The sequence below is a fragment of the Chlorocebus sabaeus genome, chromosome 17, assembly GCF_047675955.1.
Source record: "Chlorocebus sabaeus isolate Y175 chromosome 17, mChlSab1.0.hap1, whole genome shotgun sequence".
NCBI classification, from domain to species: domain Eukaryota; kingdom Metazoa; phylum Chordata; class Mammalia; order Primates; family Cercopithecidae; genus Chlorocebus; species Chlorocebus sabaeus.
Genome location: NC_132920.1, coordinates 10798623 through 10818108, shown reverse-complemented (window position 1 = coordinate 10818108; position 19486 = coordinate 10798623). Strand labels below are relative to the sequence as shown.

Here is a 19486-nt window from a genome sequence, read left to right as displayed (position 1 = left end):
GGGCGACGCCCCCTTCTTCCACCACGCGGTCCCCGGAGCCTCTTAAGGGCCCTGGTTTGCAGAGCGGGATCAGAAAGCGTGTGACGAAACCTGTCCCTTTTCTGCAAATAATACGTTTTAATTTAGGGACAGGTCAAGAGTGCGGTGTCGAGAGCAATAAAACTGGTTTTTAGTGGTTAGTAATCTCAATCCTACAAGGAAAGAGCTGTGTGCAATTGTGTTTAGATAATCGTTTAAAAGAAACAGACATTTGTTCTAATGATATCGGAATTCTCAAAGAGGGAAGCCAAAGTTATCGGACTTAATTTATTCAGAAAGACAACCCACCGAGTGAAATAATGGTGAAGACAAAAGTGACTTAACGGCTTTTCGGTCGGGCCCCGCCTCCCCCGCCCTTCAATTCCCGAGGCTTGACCGGGAGGGAGAGAGTTCCGCCGACCGCATCACCGCCTGCTTCCACTGCAGGCGCAAGGCAGGACGTTTAATCTTTTCGTCGGGGTGGACTTTGTTTATTTGTGTGTAAGCTTTGAAATAATTTGTGAATATCAGCACTGAGAACTGTGCTTTTATATTTTAAGATATAATCTTTGTTTTTCCATCGTAATAGCTTTGTTTAATTTCTGTAAACCTTCGACTTGGTTAGTTTGGGATCTTTTTCCCTGTGTTGCTTTTTAAAGAATTTGGTTACTTTTAGAACGTTAATTCCTCTTTTGTTATGTATTAGAAGCGTTAATGCCAGCCTCGGAGTGACATAATTATAGTATGTGCTAGAAAGCCAAGTTGAAGACATCCAAGCCTTATCTGTTCAGTAATTGGCAGACACTAGTTTTACCCTTCATTTGCCCTCTATGTTAATCTTCTTTCATCCTATCTAAATCTCTTATTAGCTGGCAAAAGCTGTTGAGAATAAAGGCCAGATTTACAACAACTGTGCACTTAAATAAACGGTAATTATGAGCTTAGATTAAAAAGTTGAAAACTGGAATGAGAGATAAATTATAAGGGTATTTATTTTTGTGTAGGTCTATAATTAAACCTCTAAATAAGCATCTTTTTCTTTAACCCGTAGGAAAGTCAGTAACTATTATAGCTTGATTGTAGAAAATTCCAAGTTTTTAACCATTCTGTTAAATTGAGGATAATAGTTAGATTTACTTGGGTTTTGTGTTGTTGCATATGTATCATATCTATATATATCCATGCACATAAGAAACTGTGTTAATATATCCCTATTTTGTAGAATTAGTTTTCCATGGATCAACAGAGAAGAGTATGTGTAACTTGTAGAGAAATATTACTGTGCGTGAACTGTAGAATCATGGGAAGCCTGTGTTTAAGGAACATAGACTGCTTTTTGATTAGTAATCAGTAGTTGCTATGCTACCTTGGTTAAAGTAGTTGCTTATGTGCTATCAGGGAACAGGGACATGGAAATCATGATTTTTTTAAAAGCTTTATCTTTATATCTATGTCTCTACATTAGACCATTGTCCTTGTATGTTCAGGGGATAGAAGAAACAGTTGGCAATGATCAGCTTCTCACCCTGGGCAGCTGTTGATTTTGTAATTAATACAGTTCAAAAGAAGCCTTTCCAAAGTTTTTTCTTAGGGAGCGCAGTATGTAAACTTGTTTTACTTAAAGGTTAGCTAGCTAGGGCTTAAATGGGACAGATGCTCACAGAACCACTAATCTGACCTTTTAAAAATCTATGTCACGTCCATAATCCTCACCACTCCACCCCTCAAACAGAAAGGAGCTGGGAAATGGTCTTGTTCCCTGCTTATTCTTCCCTCAATATAAGTACACACTATCCTATAGCCATCATCAGTGGACAGACAATTGTTGTTGCCGGTGTTTATTCAGAAGTTGATTGGTTAGGCTTGGAATGAGGTTGCCACGATAGCTACTTGCAAAGACACCGTGCGTACCCCTGTCTGGGCCAAAAGTCATCGGTGACCGAATGCTCTATTGTGTTGTTAGCGCTGATACAGCTTCAGGTCACCCTCCCACCCCAGGGCGGTGGCGATGGGGTGGCTGATGGCCTCAACAGTGGAAGAGAGAGGTGTAATTAATTCTTATTTTTTAGATTGTTGGGCCAATGAAGGTAAATTTTTTTGTCACTCTGTTTCCACTTCCCTGAATAACACTCGCTACCATCATTACCACGCTACTAGAGGCAGCTCCCTCTTCCATTCCCTTCTCAAGTAATATGTCCTTTTTCAGAATTGTCTACATTACTTCTACCCTTCATACCCTCAAATGCTTGTCCTTGGTTAGGTGTTAACATGAAAATAATTCGGTTAAAAAAAAGATGATGCTATCATACCATTATGTTTCTGAATTAAATAATTTTCATGTCTGGGTGCAGTGGTTCATGCCTGTAAATCCCAGCACTTTGGGAGGCTGAGGCAGGTGGATCACCTGAGGTCAGGAGTTCAAGACTAGCCGGGTCAACATGGTGAAACCCCATCTCTACTAAAAGTACAAAAAACATCTGGGTGTGGTGGCACGTGCCTGTAATCCCAACTACACGGGAGGCTGAGGCAGGAGAGTCGCTTGAACCCAGGAGGTGGAGGTTGCAGTGAGCAGAGATAGCACCACTGCACTCCAGCCTAGGCAACAGAGCTGTAGGAGATCGGTCAGGGTGGTAGGAAAAATCGTAGAAAGATGCAAACCTTCTTGGAAGGCCAGGGGTTTGCAAAACTTCGAAAGAAAATTTGGCCAAAGGCAGCTGAATTCTCTTAAGAGCTTAGGTTGAATAACAAGGGAAGGTTAAGAAACTGATCTAGATAAGTTAGTTTAGGTAGGCCTCAGAACCTGGCATTTAATCATCCGTGGGCAGGACTGCTCTCTTGGGGGTGGTGGGGGCGGGGGGGGGGTGGGGTGACCATGTTGATTACCCACAAGCCTGTTAACTCAAAGCCTTTGTCATTAAATCTGTGCTGAATAAATGCCTGCAGCGCCAGCTGGTCAGTGCCCTGGTTTACGGCACCCTGCTGCGGTCTGTGTGCTACCTGGTCCCCTAGCCTGCTCTTTCACTGGATACCTGTACCTGAGTGCATTCTTTGATCTGTTGTTCAGCCAGGGTCTGCGGGTCGGACCCAGCACAGAGCGAGACTCTGTCTCAAATAATAATAATTATAATAATAATTTTCATGAGAGGAGCTCCACCTAGGTTCTTTCTCCCTTAACCATTCGAGTTCTAAGGTCTCACTCTTTCCCTTTACTGTTTCTATTAGTTTTCACTGGTCTGAATGACCCAGAGGTAGCCCTAGGGTTTAGTCAGGTTATGGAGTAGTCCCACCTCACTTTCCAGTTAATCAGCAATATCTTAGTGTTTGAGTGAGGAGCTGCATTAGGAATCTTAAGGTGGAGGTTGGGGTGGGTGGCTTCAGTTGTGGAGCTTAGTCTGCATGGTTTTGGAGCAAAGAGGATGTTTTCTTTAGCCTCATTAGGGATAGTAAGAGCTGGCACCAGTTCCTAAGAATGGCTTGTTTAAAAGTTGGAGACGGCCCTGAGAAACCAACAGCTTCAAGCCAAGTGCGCTCATTGGATTGACTCCATCGTTGATTCTCTAGTTGATCCTAGACAGGTCATTTAATCCTTCCATGTTTTTATTTTACAATCTTACTGTCATGAGGAACATGATGGCCTTTTGTGCAAATATATTCTCTATATGCTTACTTAATCAGAAAGAATCAGTAAACCTAGAGTGAACATATTTCCTAAAAGAGATAGTTACATGCCACCTTAAATAGGGTAGCTAGAAAAGAGTGTACAGCAATTTAATATGCTGGTGATAAATTGCAAAATACTGATTTAATAAAATCCTAAGTGAGAAGAAATATACTTTAGTCCATGTTTTGTTTAATGTAGTACAAAACAAAACAACCCAAAAGGTTTTTCCAAATTATATTTGCTTATAGAGATAAAGGCAAAATGAAGAAAAGCAAATTCATGTTTTGATCAGAAACCATGTAGAGAGAGATATTGCCTTTCTCTACATTAATGCCTTAATATTTGGAATCTGTGTCTATGCATAAGGTGACAATGACTTACAAAAGCTATTCTTTCTCAGGCAAATGGGGAACCATTTGCTGGTATTTATGATTATTAGTTCAGGCTTAATCTGACAAAAATGAATAAAACCCTAAATAGAAATGGAATCTGCTGTCGTGGTCTCTTTTTCAAGATCCTGGCCATGGAGTTAGCATAGCCTAAATTATTTTATATGTGCCTTTGAAGGGATTGTTACCTACATGAAGTAAGAGAAATGTTAAATACATACTCCCGATTATCATTATTATTATTTTGAGACAGAGTCTCGCTCTGTTGCCCAGGCCAGAGTGCAGTGGTGCAATCTTGGCTCACTATAACCTCTGCCTCCCGGGTTCAAGTGATTCTCCTGCCTCAGCCTCCTTAGTAACTGGGGCTACAGGCCTGCACCACCACACCGAGCTAATTTTTATATTTTTAGTAGAGATGAAGTTTCACCATGTTGGCCAGGCTGGTCTCAAACACCTGACCTCAGGAGATCCACCTGCCTTGGCCTCCCAAAGTGTTGGGATTACAGGCATGAGCCACGGTGCCCGGCCCACACTCCCTGTTATTAAAAGCGCCACAGGATTCTTCAGTTTTCTGTGAACAGATCCATTCCTGTAAATAGGAAACAACATAGCTTTACTGTACTTCTCTGCACGCTTATGTCTGCTCATGTTTATGTTTGTTTTCTGGGAAAGGCTGTGTTGGGAAATCTTAAGTATTTTGACAAATAGAACATGTCCTTGTTGGTCTTAGATTCCTGCATATAATAGAGAAGCAGTTTCTATGATGTAAATGAAAGTGCTACAGTGAGAGAAAAATATTCTTTGAATGAAGAACTAAGTGATAAAAGGCACTTTAAAACAAACTACAGACATACCTCGGAGATACTGTGGGTTTAGCTCCAGACCACGGCAATAAAGTGAATATTGCAATAAAGCAAGTCACAATGTTTTTGGGTTTCAAAGTACATATACAAATTATGTTTACATTATACTGTAGTCTATTTAGTATGCAATAGCATTTTGTCTAGAAAAATAATATACATACCTTAATTTAAAAATATCTTATTGCAGCCAGGTGCGGTGGCTCACACCTGTAATCCCAACACATCGGGAGGTAGAGGCAGGTGGATTACTTGAGGTCAGGAGTTTGAGACCAGCCTGGCCAACATGGTGAAACCCAGTTTCTACTAAAAATACAAAAAATAACTGGGCGTGGTAGCTTGTGCCTATAGTCCCAGCTACTCGAGAGGCTGTCATAAAAAAAAAAAAAAAAAAAAACTTATTGCTAAAAAATGCTCATTATCTGAGCCTTCAGTGAGTCACAATCATTTTGCTAGTGGAGGTTTTTTGCCTCTGTGTTGATGGCTGCTGAACGATCAGGGTTGTGGCTGCTGAAGGTTGGGATGGCTGTGACCATTTCTCAAAATAAGACAACAATGATATTTGCTACATTGACAGACTTTTCCTTTCATAAAAGGTTTATCTGTAATATGTGAGACTGTTTGATAGCATTTTACCTACAGTAGAACTTCTTTCAAAATTGAAGTCAGTCTTCTCAAATCCTGCCACTGCTTTGTCAACTCAGTTTATGTAATGTTCTAAATCCTTTGTTCTTGACTGGGCACTGGTTCATGCCTGTAATCCCAGTACTTTGGGATGCCAAGTCGGGTGGATCGCTGAGGCCAGGAGTTCGAGACCAGCTTGGCCAATATGGCAAAACCCCATCTCTACAAAAAGTATAAAAATTAGCCAGGTGTGGTGGTGCGCACCTATAATCCCAGCTACTGGGGGAGTGATGGTGATGGCTGAGGACTGAGGGACAAAAATCACTTGATCCTGGGAGGCAGAGGTTGCAGTGAGCCAAGATTGTGCCACTGCCCTCCAACCAGAGTCTCACTCTGTCTCAAAAAAAAAAAAAAAATTCTTTTTTGTCTTTTCAGCAGTGTTAATAGCATCTCTACCAGAAGTAGATTCCATCTCAATAAAACATTTTCTTTGTTCATCCGTAAGAAACAATTCCTCACTCATTCAAGTTTGATTATGATATTACAACATTTTAGTCACATCTTCAGGCTCCACTTCCCTTTTTTATTTATTAAAAAAAATTATTTTTAGAGACAAAGTCTTACTCTGTCACCCAGGATGGAGTTTAATGGTGTGGTCATAGCTCACTGTAACCTTGAACTCCTGGGCTGAAGCAATCCTCGTGCCTCAGCCTCTCAAGTAGCTGGGACTACAAGCGTGCCACCAAGCCCAGCTAATTTTTTAGTTTTTGTAAAGAAGGGTATGATATGGTGCCCAGGCTGGTCTCAAATTCCTGGCCTCAACAATCCTCCTGCCTTGGCCTCCCAAATCAATGGGATTACAGGCATCAGCCACCATGCCCAGCTGTTTCTTATTTCTTTGTATGAATCTAGTGTGACACTAAATTCTAATTAGTATTTAAATTTTTCTTAGTTTGATGTAAAATAGAGTAGCATGTTATTTAAATAGAATACAAAATTTTAAAATAATGCTATTCCTTTCATACAAAACAAAAGTTTGCTTTATACTTACCTTACCCAATTGGGGTACTTATATTCCACAGAAAATTTACAAGTAGTACAGTTTTAAATAATATGCCAAATTAAATACGATACAAAAATTGATTCAAAGAATGGATATAATATGGACATCAATTTTCCAAGGTCTGATTTGGAATAATATAGATTATATTTAGTAACAAAGGAATCATACAAGCCATTATGCCATTATCGAACATAAATAGCACAGTACCATGTAAATGAGGCATTTACCAAGTGAATATTACCAGTGAGTTATATGTGAACTTCATTTTAGATAGACAAGTGAGTTACTGACAAATAGTTAACACAATAGTATTTATATTATTTATAATTTTTCCCTTTGCTCTAAGTTGCCAGTACAATTTTTGAAGAGACTTGTTAATGAAAATTCATGATATCCTTGTTTTCTTTCTTTAGGGTGTCTATAAGAATGGAAGCGCTGTTTCCTGCCAGATTTCTTCATGCTGTATCTCGTGAACCTTTGTAATCTTGGGGAGGAGCCTATATTGAATGATGACAAACCTGTCACCAGTATAGCAACAACAGTGTGAGAACAAAAACAAATAAAAATTAAGACGCGTTCAAATTTATATTCAACAAGGAAGTCATTGCAATCAACAACTTCTGCTGCATTATTTTTCCAAGATGAACCGATACACAACCATGAGACAGTTGGGGGACGGCACGTATGGGAGTGTGCTTATGGGCAAGAGTAATGAATCCGGGGAGCTGGTGGCCATCAAAAGGTACTGTGTGTGACACTGCAACTTCACCTTTGAAAACTCTGCTCTTTGTTTTCCTGTCCTCACTTAAGAATATATACCAGCACAGGCCGGGCACGGTGGCTCACGCCTGCAATGCCAGCACTTTGGGAGGCTGAGGTGGGCGGATCATGAGGTTAGGAGTTTGAGACCAGCCTGGTCAACATGGTGAAACCCTGTCTCTACTAAAAATACAAAAATTAGCCGGGCATGGTGGCGTGCACCTGTAATCCCAGCTACTCAGGAGGCTGAGGCAGGAGAATTGCTTGAACCCGGGAGGTGGAGGTTGCAGTGAGCTGAGATCATGCCACCACACTCCAACCTGGATGACAGAGTGAGACACTGTCTAAAAAAAAAAAAGAAAAAAGAAATGCACACACACACACACACACACACACACACATACATACACACACAAGCACAGGCTGGGTGCGGTGGCTCATGCCTGTAATCCCAGCACTTTGGGTTGAGGTCAGGAATTTGAGACCAGCTTGACCAACATGGTGAAAGCCTGTCTCTACTAAAAGTACAAAATTTAGCCAGGCATGGTGGTGCACACTTGTAATCCCAGCTACTCAGGAGGCTGAGGCACGAGAATTGCTTGAACCCGGGAGGCAGAGGTTGCAGTGAGCTGAGATTGCACCACTGCACTCCAGCCTGGGCAACAGGAGGAGACTCCATCTCAAAAAAAAAAAAGTACATACACACACACACACACACACACACACACACACAAGTACAGAAGGAGGTCTAGTTTAGATCAAATAGCATTTGGCTCATGTGGAATGTCATTCTTGGAAAAGAACATTGACAAGGAGGAATTCTGCTGTTTTTCGTGTATATTACTTTAATTGCCAGGCTTGTCCAGCTACACTGATAAACCAAAACATATGAGTGCCTCCTTTTTCATATGTATAATACATTTGGACCAAAACTATAGGTAATCTTTGGGATGTTCTTCCAAATGTATTTGTTGGTTTTCACTTTTGTTTGTGTTTTTTGAGATGGGGGTCTCCCTCTGTTGCCCAGGCTGGGGTGCTGTGGCGTGATCATGGCTCACTGCAGTCTTGACCTACCAGGCTCAAGCGATCTACCTACCTCGGCCTCCCAAAGTGCTGGAATTACAGGTGTGAGCCACCATTCCGGACCTGTTTTTCACATTTAAAGTTGAGTGCAGAGTAGGGCTTGTAATTTCTTTAAAACAAGATCTCAAAATCAGATGGTATTCACAATGTCAGATTGAGTTCTGAATGATATATGTTATATTCCTGAACTTCTGAAATAGAATTGTTTTTAAGTTGTTTTTAATCCACTGTGTTTTTCCATTGCTGCATAACAAAATACCCCCAAAGCTTAGTGATTTAAAAGAAGAAGATACATTTATTAATTCATATTGTTTCTGTGGGTCAGGAATTTGGAAGTAGCTTAGCTGGGTAGTTCTGGCTTGGGTTCTCTTATGGCAGTCAGATAATTGGCCAAAGTTGCAGTTATCCGAAGGCTTGACTGGGGCTGGAGGATCTACTTCCAAGGTGGCTCACTCTTGGTTTGCTAGGGCCGCTGTAACAAAGTACCACAGACTGGGTGGCTTAAACAACAGAGATTTATTTCCTCACAGTTCTGGAGGCAAGAAGTGCAACATCAAGGTATCTGCAGTTTGGTTTCTTCTGAGGCTTCTCTCCTGGGCTTGTAGACAGCCATATCCTCTCTAGGTCTTTATATGATCTTCTCATTGTGCATGTCTGTGTCGACATTTCCCCCCTATTTTTTTTTCAAGACAGAGTTTCACTCTGTCACCCAGGCTGAGGTACGGTGGTGCAAACATAGCTTAGTATAGCCTCAGCCTCCAGAGCCTGAACCGTCCTCCTCCCTCAGCCTCCAGAGTAGTTGGGACTATAGGTGTGTACCATCATACTTGGCTAATTTTTTAAAAATATTTTTGTAGAGATGGGGTCTTGCCATGTTGCCCAGGCTCCTCTTATAAGGACACCAGTCGTATCAGATTTGGGCCTACCTGAAAAACCTCAGGTAACCTTAATGACCTTTTTAAAGACCCTATCTTCAGATACTGTCACACTGTGAAAGTCTGGGGGCTAGGACTTCAATATAGGAGGTTTGGGGGACACAGTTCAACCCATCTCCCTCACTCACAGGGTTGGCATATTTGTACTGGCTGTTGGCAAGAGGCACCTCGGTACCCTTTTCCAGAGGCTCCTTCCTTGGGCCTTTCCAGAGGGTGGTTTGAATAGCCTCGGGCCATGGTGGTTGGCTTCCCCCAGAACCTGTCTCAGACTCATTGGATACACATCTCCACATCACCACATCAACCACATTATAACAATCTAAAATTTAAATGCTTTAGCAAGTGTTTCAAAATATTATGATCTAAACCATCACATGTACAAGGAAATAACTTCATAAAATATTTTTAAACAGTCATTATCAGATAAGTAAATATATAATATATAATAATGGACATGAAAAATTTATTGAATAGGCTTAATAAAATTCAATACTCATTTGTGATTTGACGAATTTAAAAAAAACAAACCTTGGTTTCTTAAAAAACTTATGATTAAAAAAAGCCACTTGGCTGAACGCAGTGGCTCACACCTATAATCCCAGCACTTTGGGAGGGCGAGGCAGGAGGATCACTTGAGCCCAGGAGTTTGAGACCAGCTTGGCAACATGGTGAAACCCTGCCTCTACAGAAAATACAAAAATTAATTGGGCATGGTAGCGTGTACCTGTAGTCCCAGCCACTTGGGAGGCTGAGGTGGGAGGATTGCTTGAGCCCAGGAGGTCGAGGCTGCAGTGAGCCAAGATAGTGCCACCACTACTGCACTTCAGCCTAGGTGACCTAGTGAGACCCTGTCTTAAAAAAAAAAAAAAAAACTCTTAGCAAATAGGAATAAAAGGAAACTTCCCTAACCTGAGAAAACCTATATAATTTATATTAATGTGAAATATCAGAAGTAATATCAGTACAGTTAGTTTGAAAACCCCAAATGCCTGCTAGCAGTCCTGCTGATTAGGATTGCATTGGGGATACTCACTACTGCAATAAGACAGAAACCTAAGAAATGAGTGTTATTAGACAAAATGAGCTGAAATAGCCCTCATTTGTAGATTAAATGATTATGTAAATTCACACAAATAAATACTTTATTATACACAAATACATTCATGTAGAAAAATATTTTTAAAGGCCTGGAAAGATACACCCAAAAATCCATGATGGCCGTGGTTTCTGGGGAGAAGGGTAGGAGAATCAGAAGGGGCATTGGGTCTTGGGTGTGGTCCCACAGATGGTTATTACTGTCTGGTTTTATATGACAAAGTGTTCATCATTTTTTTCTGAGTGGCAAAATATGGTATTTGTTTTATTCTTCAAAAATATGGTATTTTGTGTTGTTTTGTTTTGTTTTGAGATGGAGTCTCGCTCTGGTGCCCAGGCTGGAGTGCAGTGGCGCTATCTCAGCTCACCACAACGTCCGCCTCCCGGGTTCAAACAATTCTCCTGCCTCAGCCTCCTGAGTAGCTGAATTACAGGCATGCGCTACCACGCCCGGCTAATTTTGCATTTTTAGTAGGGACAGGGTTTCTCCATGTTGGTCAGGCTGGTCTTGAACTCCCAACCTCAGGTGATCCACCAGCCTCAGCCTCCCAAAGTGCTGGGATTACAGGCGTGAGCCACCATGCCTGGCCTACTGTGCTCTTTTTTAATCGGGAAAGCAAAAGCTTTCCCACATCCCATCCAGAATGCATCGGGTTTCTTCTCGTTGATCAGAAGTGTACCACATGGCACCCCCAGCTGCAGAGAGGATGGGAAACTGATTACTTAGCTGAGCATTTTATATCCCTGTGTAAAAGCTGACTCTGAATGACGAGGAAGAGGAGGGCTTTCAGCTAGTCGGCTTACCATGTGTCTGCCACATGCACTATCTACTGTGTGCTGGGCAGTGCTCCACCTTAGGCACGGATGGAGCAAAAATGAATGGGAAGAGGAGTCCCATGGAAGACTTGAAGAAAATTGAAAAATTCATTTATCACAGAATTGTTAAACTACTACTGTGTTTCATGATCAGGACAAAATGGGGACAAGATAGATGTCTTACAGTATGCTCAGGAAGACCAACAGATTCAAGAAGTTACATCATCAAGTATGCTAAGTCCTATGATGGGGGAATATTGGGTCCTATGGGAGCCTAGAGAAGCCACACTGGAGAGGTATCATAAAAGGCTTCTTAAATCAATGAGACCTCAAGAATGAGAGAAAATTATTTTTTTAAAAAGTGGGGAGGGGGGGGCGGTGGATGGGGAAATGCTCCAGGGAGTAAGAAATAGTATGTATGAAGCCCTGGAGGCAAGAGAGAGTGTGTGAGGGCCTAACTGGGGCTGAGTAACTGAAAGAAGCATACGTGACTGGAATGTGGATTACAAGTGGGGCAGAGGAGGGACGTGAGGCTAACAGGTGAAGTCGTGAAGCCAGATGAAGGAGTCTGTATATCTTGAGGACTAGAAGGTCATGAAGGATTTTAAGCAGAATTGTTCATGTGATCAAATTTTTAGAACTGGCTGGTTAGCAGAAGACTGGAGACTTGATTGAAGAGGTCAAGACTGGACACAGGGTGGCCAGTTAGAAGGTCAGTACAGTCATCTTGGTTAGAGTTAGAAGGTCAGTGCAGTCATCTTGGTTAGAAATGGTGGTGACCTGACAGGAAAATAGCTTTGGGGATGGATGTAAGTGGATACAGTCAAGGGACATTTAAGAAGCAGGCTGTATAGAAACTGGTGACTGGGCATGAGGATGGATGGTGGAGTAAAAGATGAGGAAGAGTCCGGGCTAACTCCTGGGATTCTGGCTTAAATGTATAGTGGTGGTGCCATGTACCATGTCAAGGAGGGGAAAATCACAGGCTTTAGGGGTAAAGCTGAATTCAGTCTGGGGCATAATGACTTTAAGATGACTTTTAGTCAGTTGAATATTTGCATTTAAATCTTAAAACAGAGATGCAAGCTAATGATTTGGAATGGTTAGTCTACAGATGGTAATTGAGACTCTTTAGAGGGAGAAGAAAAGAGAGGTCCTCATTTGAAGCACTGAGAAACCATGGCATATAAAGGATGGGCCCTGGAATAGGAGCTTACAAAAAAGTCTGAGGAACCGGAGAAATAGGGGAGAAACCAGGAGAATGTAGAAAATATCTGAAACCGAGGGAAAGATCTAAAGAGGCAAAAGCGTGTATCAAGAAGTCTTGAGTGTGGTGATTCCAGAGCTCTTTCAATGGCTCAGCATTACCCAAGAAATTCAGATGTTTTCTATGATTTTCATGCTGAGCGGTTAGCATTGTTTTTGTCCTCAAATGTGTCATCTAGTGACCACCTTATGGCTACTTCACCTCCAGGCATTACATCCATGCTCAAGGAGGGAAGAAAAGAGAATAATACCAGCAAACTCTTCTCATCTTTTATGAAGAAGTAATAATTCTTTCCCAGAAGTCCTCTAGGACATCCCCTTACATCTTACCGGCTAGCACTGGGTCACGTGGTCTCTCTTACTTCCAGAGGAGACTGAGAGAGTATTTCCTCTTCCAGTCTCTGTTTTAGGAGGCAGAAGGAAAGGGGATGGAAATGGCTTTGTGATATTTCAACAATATCATCTGCTGTGGTGTTCCTTGGGTTTGGGGAATATGACATAACTGGTGGCCGTGGTGAGCATTGTTCCAGTGGAATAGTAGAAGCCAGACCGCAGTGGGACAAGGAGTAGCGGGAAGTAGGGCAGTGGAGGCGTGGAGCTTTGGAGAGCTGTGAAGGATGAGTTACTGAGTTGCTAAGAAAGCCACAAAAGAGTTTCCCAGTGTCAGGAAGAGTCCGCCTGAAATTACATGGGATGAATGTGAAAGTGGAGCTGCTGGAAGCATTTTCATGACTTTGCTTTCCACCTGCACCCATCTGTATGGAGAGGGGAGACTGGAGGATGATAAGGCAGGAGCGGTGGAACGATGGGAGAAGGGGATGTTCAGAACGTGTGTGTGATCTTGAGAGCATAGTGGATGAAAGGCTGATGGTGGGGCCAAGCTGGATGAGGAGGCAAGCCATGCCACGCAGGTGGTTGTAGGAATAGCCACAAGTTGAACAAGAAAGAGGTTGTATAAAGAAGTTTCGAGGGTAACGACGGTGAAAAGGATAGAAGGTTATGATCAAGAGTCTGAAGTTGGAAAGGTTGTTAGGTCTTGGACAGTAGGACTGTTCCTCATAACAAGGCGTTTATGAGTAACTGTGGTAGGACAGAGGTGAACATCTCTTAGGAGTTAAGCAACTGTGAAGGCAGGCTACTGGCAAGGTTAACAGTTTAACCTACACTGACTATTCTCTATAGCCGTTACTCCTCAAGTCTGAATGAGATAGTTATGTTATCTACAAGAGTCATACAAGCAGGCTTTGCCATCTCTTTAAAGCCTGATATACAGGGATAAACTTTACCTGAAAATTACAGATATTAAAGTCCTCATTCTCCCTTCTCATTTTTTTTGTTTGTTACCAAAACAATTCACATCCCATAATAACCAATCAATTTTTTGTTTGGAGATAGAAAATTTTAGGCATTTCCAATTTAGGCTTAAATATTCTAGGTGTATCTTGTTGGGTAACACTTTAAGATCCATTGATACTTTTCCCCTAAAATTAAAAATAAATTCCAGGCCGGGTGTGGTGGCTGACGCCTGTAATCCAAACACTTTGGGAGGCAGATCACTTGAGGTCAGGAGTTCGAGACCAGCCTGACCAACATGGTGAAACCCCATCTCTACTAAAAATACAAAAATTAGCTGGGTGTGGTGGCGTGTGCCTGTAATCCCAGCTACTCAGGAGGCTGAGGCAGGAGAATCACTTGAACCCAGGAGGTGGAGGTTGCAGTGAGCCGAGATCATGCCACTGCACTCCAGCCCGGGCAACAGAGTGAGACTCTGTCTCAAAATAAAGAAATAAATAATAAGTAAATTCTACATTCAATACATTTTGTGGAGTAGCTGAAGAAGAGCTGCCTAGCCTTAATTTTCAGAGTGGGCGGTAAACATATCCCCTTGAAGGGAAATTGATTACCTGGAAGAAGGTGTTTTCATTCTAAAAACCTTTTAAACAAAAGAGCCAGAGTTGGGGGCTGGGAGTCGGGGGTTTCTGTTGAAATTAGACAAGTTCAGCTACGGAATTTAACAAGTTCCGTGTGTTACTAGATACGGCATTTAACACGTTCCATATGGAATTTAACAAGTAGGAATTAAACCAGTTCAGAATGACGTTGAGAGGCAGAGAAGAAGCTGAATGCTAGCCCTCTGCTTTTCCGGAGTTGTCCTGAAGAAGCAAGGGCATGGCGTGACAATTGGTAGATGACGGATAGGATGGTGTAATCTGCTAATGTGAACACGGAGAAGAAAGTTTGTGCTTAATTCAGCAGGCAAATCTTTTGAGCGGTCTAGAAATGCAGTCAGAACTGGCTAGGATGTGTTGGAGGGGGAATGGTTAGAAGTTGGGAGAATGCTACACTGAACAAAGTAAGAGGTTCCTTTGTGAATGTTTCCTTTGGGGAGTTTTAATTTAGATCACTGATATCTTGTCTTTTCTGCTGCCATTTTTTTTACAGTTATATGCTTTATGTTAGAGGATGGTAGAAAGATTCCCTTACTTCATTACGTTAATAAGTATCTATTAAGCCCTCTGCCCTTTAAGAACTTGAGAGGTAGTTCCATTTCTGAAGCTGATTTCCTGTGTCAGATGGGAACACCATGGTACCATCTCTGATTTGTTCATTGCCCTGGCATGGAGTAGATGTTGACGAATTAATACATAACAAAAGATGGCAAGGAACCTAAAAGGAAATGCCTTTTCTTAGCTATTCTAAGCAATTGGTTTACCTTTGGGATAGTCATTTTGCAAGGAAACTTCTGTTGTAGATAGATACATGCATTGCCTTAGGGAAGTACTGCTGAGAAGTGGTATTTGCTGGAAAGAAGGAGAGATGAAGAGAGTACATCTGGATGGATGAAGAGAATACAGATTTTTTTTTTTTTTTTTGAGATGAAGTTTCGCTCTTGTTGCCCAGGTTGGAGTGCAGTGGCATGATCTCGGCTCACTGCAACCTCCACCTCCCAGGTCCAAGCGATTCTCCTGCCTCAGTCTCCCAAGTAGCTGGGATTATAAGCATGCGCCACCACGCCCAGCTAATTTTTGTATTTTTAGTAGAGATGGGGTTTCTCCATGTTGGCCAGGCTAGTCTCAAATTCCTGACCTCAGGTGATCCGCCCACCTTGGCCTCCCAAAGTGCTGAGATTACAGGCATGGGCCACCACACCAGGCCTAGAATTTTAAAAGTATCCAATCTTTTAGAAGCCAAATAAAAATATGTTCAAGTTACTTTTCACAGTTCAGTGATAATTGAAACTCATTCTACCTGTAAAATCTGTACTCTCACTGGGCATATTGGTGTGTGCCTGTAGTCCCAGCTACTCCGGAGGCTGAGGCAGGTGGACCGCTTGAGCTCAGAAGTTAGAGGCTGTAGTGCGCTATGACTGAGCCTGTGAATAGCCACTGCACTCCAGCCTGGGCAACACAGGGAGACTTTGTCTCTAAAAAAAATAATAATAATAATCTGAGGCCGGGCGCAGTGGCTCACACCTGTAATCCCAGCACTTTGGGAGACTGAGGTGGGCAGATCACGAGGTCAGGAGATGGAGACCATGCTGGGTAACAGGGTGAAACCCCATCTCTGCTGAAAATACAAAAAATTCACCAGGCGTGGTGGCTGGCGCCTGTAGTCCCAGCTACTTGGTAGACTGAGGCAGGAGAATGGTGTGAACTCGGGAGGCAGAGCTTGCAGTGAGCTGAGATTGCGCCACTGCACTCCAGCCTGGGCGACAGAGCAAGACCCTGTCTAAAAACAAAACAAAAAATCAAATCTGGCCGGGCGCAGGCACATTATGCTTCAGCAGGACATTTTATAAATCTGTAGCACTGAAAGGTATCTTTTAATAAGCTAGTAAACCCCCATTTCATCACACTTCTTCATAAATGTCTAGTACCTGAGTAACTGCAAATGAAATTCTCATTCACTAAGGATATTTTGGAAATAATAGCAGTGATGCCCTTTATGTCATCTTAGTGATGTCCTTTATGTCATCTTACAGTCAATCACAGATATTGGTAAAAATGAAAACATCTAGTAGTTATTGAGTGCTGAACTAAGCAGTTTGCAAGAAACTCTTCTTATGCAGTAGTTTCTACTGTATGGCTAACTAAGGAATTTGAGGCATAGACTGGTCGTTAGGTAACTTGTCCAAAGTCCTATGGTGAGTGACTGGGCCAGGATTTGAATCCAGGCAGTGCGGTTCCAAAGCCTCTGTTCTTGGCTGTGATGTTGTGCTGCCAATTTTTACTCATTTCCTCACCTGTGTGTTATACCCCTATAGAGCCTCTGGATCATAAGGATTATTGTAATTAATAAAGACAATGCTAAGCTTCCCAAGGATCTTCTGGAACATCTCGGTAGGAGATTATATTACTAAATGAAAGCAGCATGACATATTTGGTTTTTCTTTTTCACAGCCCAGCCTTATAATTCCCATATCTGAAGAAACATTTTTTAGAATATGAATCCTGTCTTTTATCCGCTGTTTTGTATGGTGACTAAAAATCTGTTCATATAAAAACACATGTTCATGTAAAAACACGATGACGAACTATGGTGTATATAGTGGAAATACTTTTTACCCTAAGTACACTTTTGGTATGTTTATCTCTAGTAGAAACCAACATTGGGATGAAAGAGGGGAAGTAAAGAACAAAATTCAAGAAAGCCATTTCTTTTCTGAGACAGAGTCCCATCTGTCGCCCAGGCTAGAGTGCCGTGGCGCAATCTCAGCTCACTACAACCTCTGCCTCCTGGGTTCCAGAGATTCTCCTGCCTCAGCCTCCCTAGTAGCTGGGACTACAGGCGCCTGCCACCACGCCCAGCTAATTTTTTTGTATTTTTAGTAGAGACGCGGTTTCACCATGTTAGCCAGGTTGGTCTTGAACTCCTGACCTTGTGATCCGCCCACCTCACCCTCCCAAAGTGCTGGGATTACAGGCATGAGCCACTGCTCCTGGCCAAGAAAGCCATTTCTAACGTTGATAGTTACTTCTGAATTTTTACCGACTTAAATAATTTAAGTAAGGAGACATTTAACTATGGGCCTCTTGTCTAAAGCTGATGTAATGATATGAGAGTTATCAGATCAAATTCTTTGACTACATTTGCTCAAAATTTGTGATTTCTTTCCCTAACTCCCTCTGAAGTATAGTGTTTTATATTTATCTCTTAAGTTCTAAAAAGAGAGGAACTTGAAAGGGACTGTTTAAGAAAGGCACAATTAAACTGATTAGAGAAATGTTAAGAACTCACCCAGAGGCCGGGCGCGGTAGCTCAAGCCTGTAATCCCAGCACTTTGGGAGGCCGAGACGGGCGGATCACGAGGTCAGGAGATCGAGACCATCCTGGCTAACATGGTGAAACCCCGTCTCTACTAAAAAATACAAAAAAACTAGCCGGGCGAGGTGGCCGACGCCTGTAATTCCAGCTACTCGGGAGGCTGAGCCAGGAGAATGGCGTGAACCCGGGAGGCGGAGCTTGCAGTGAGCAGAGATCTGGCCACTGCACCCCAGCCTGGGTGACAGAGCCAGACTCCGTCTCAAAAAAAAAAAAGAACTCACCCGGAAAGGAAGATTAATGGTAATTTTTTCACTTTTGCGTTAAAGCTGATGTTTGGATGTGACATAGGCCTAACAAGTAGCCTTGAGATATAGGAGGTGATTTCCTTGTAAGGATGAGGAAATGGAGAGAGAGCTCGTCCAAAGTGAACCAATACTGGAGTAAGAAAGCCAGCAGTGTAATGTGTGTCTTTGAATTCTCAATCCCTGAACACTAAACTTTCCCTAATTTCTTTTAGGATGAAGAGAAAGTTCTATTCTTGGGATGAGTGCATGAACTTGAGAGAAGTTAAGGTAAAATCCTAAAGATGAAAAGAACCTGGAAGGCCTTAAGGCTACCTGAGGATAGTAGTTAAGATTATTTTATTCTCTGTGGGAAGCATTCTGAAGATAATTGTGTTTGTTTTTCCTTTATATTCCTAAATTAATTTCTCATTTCTTTTGGTTCTGATGTCAGTGGAGAACAGAATATAATTATAACCTCACATTTGAAAGGTCACTTTCACTTTTAAGAGAGCATCTTAAAATCATATTATGCAAAGACAACTTTTCTTTTCTTTTCTTTTTTTTTCTTTTTTTTTTTTTTTGAGACAGAGTCTTACTCTGTCACCCAGACTGGAATGCAGTGGCATGATCTCTGCTCACTGCAACCTCCACCTCCTGGGTTCAAGCGATTCTCCTGCCTCAGCTTCCGGAGTAGCTGAGACTACAGGTGTGTGTCACTATGCCCGGCTAATTTTTGTATTTTTAGTAGAGACAAGGTCTCACCATGTTGGCCAGGCTGGTCTCGAACTCCTGACCTCAGGTGATCTGCCCACCTCAGCCTCCCAAAGTGCTGAGATAGCAGACATGAGCCACCGCGCTTAGCCACCAAAGACATCTTTTTAAATTACTACATACAATTTCCTTAGATTTTATGCTTAAAGACTTGGATATAATTTTGGATACCTTTGCATGGTTAAGTCAGACAAAAGTTAGACCTATTTATAAACCAAGGGAAAAATGTAACAGATTGAAATGTATAATAGCCATTGCTGGCTTGATTTATTGTTTGCACTTAACGTTCATTACTTAAAGCAATTATGGAGATATTAAAATGTAATTAATTAATGAACCCAGGAGAAATGGAAAATTACATAATTATACTTAGCATTGATACGATTTTGCCAACTTTTGTAAGTTTTTTAAAGAAATTTTAATGCGTGTTTGTTATTTTTCAGTCTCTGAAGAAACTTAATCATGCCAATGTTATTAAATTAAAAGAAGTTATCAGAGAAAATGACCATCTTTATTTTATATTTGAATATATGAAAGAAAACCTCTATCAATTAATGAAAGACAGGTATGTTTTTATTCACATTTTTCCCTGTTATT

General features: G+C 41.8%; 1 protein-coding gene across 1 annotated transcript in view; it reads left to right on the top strand.

The window, feature by feature from the left end:
- Positions 1–6970: 6970 nt before the first annotated feature.
- Positions 6971–19486, top strand: part of MAK (male germ cell associated kinase) — a 71794-nt gene continuing 59278 nt past the window's right edge. Inside the window, exons 1-3 of the mRNA XM_007973702.3 lie at positions 6971–7357; positions 18352–18406; positions 19333–19454. Of these exons, the coding sequence (XP_007971893.3) occupies positions 7257–7357; positions 18352–18406; positions 19333–19454 (278 nt within the window). The 5' untranslated portion in view covers positions 6971–7256. The remainder of the gene's footprint in view (positions 7358–18351; positions 18407–19332; positions 19455–19486) is intronic.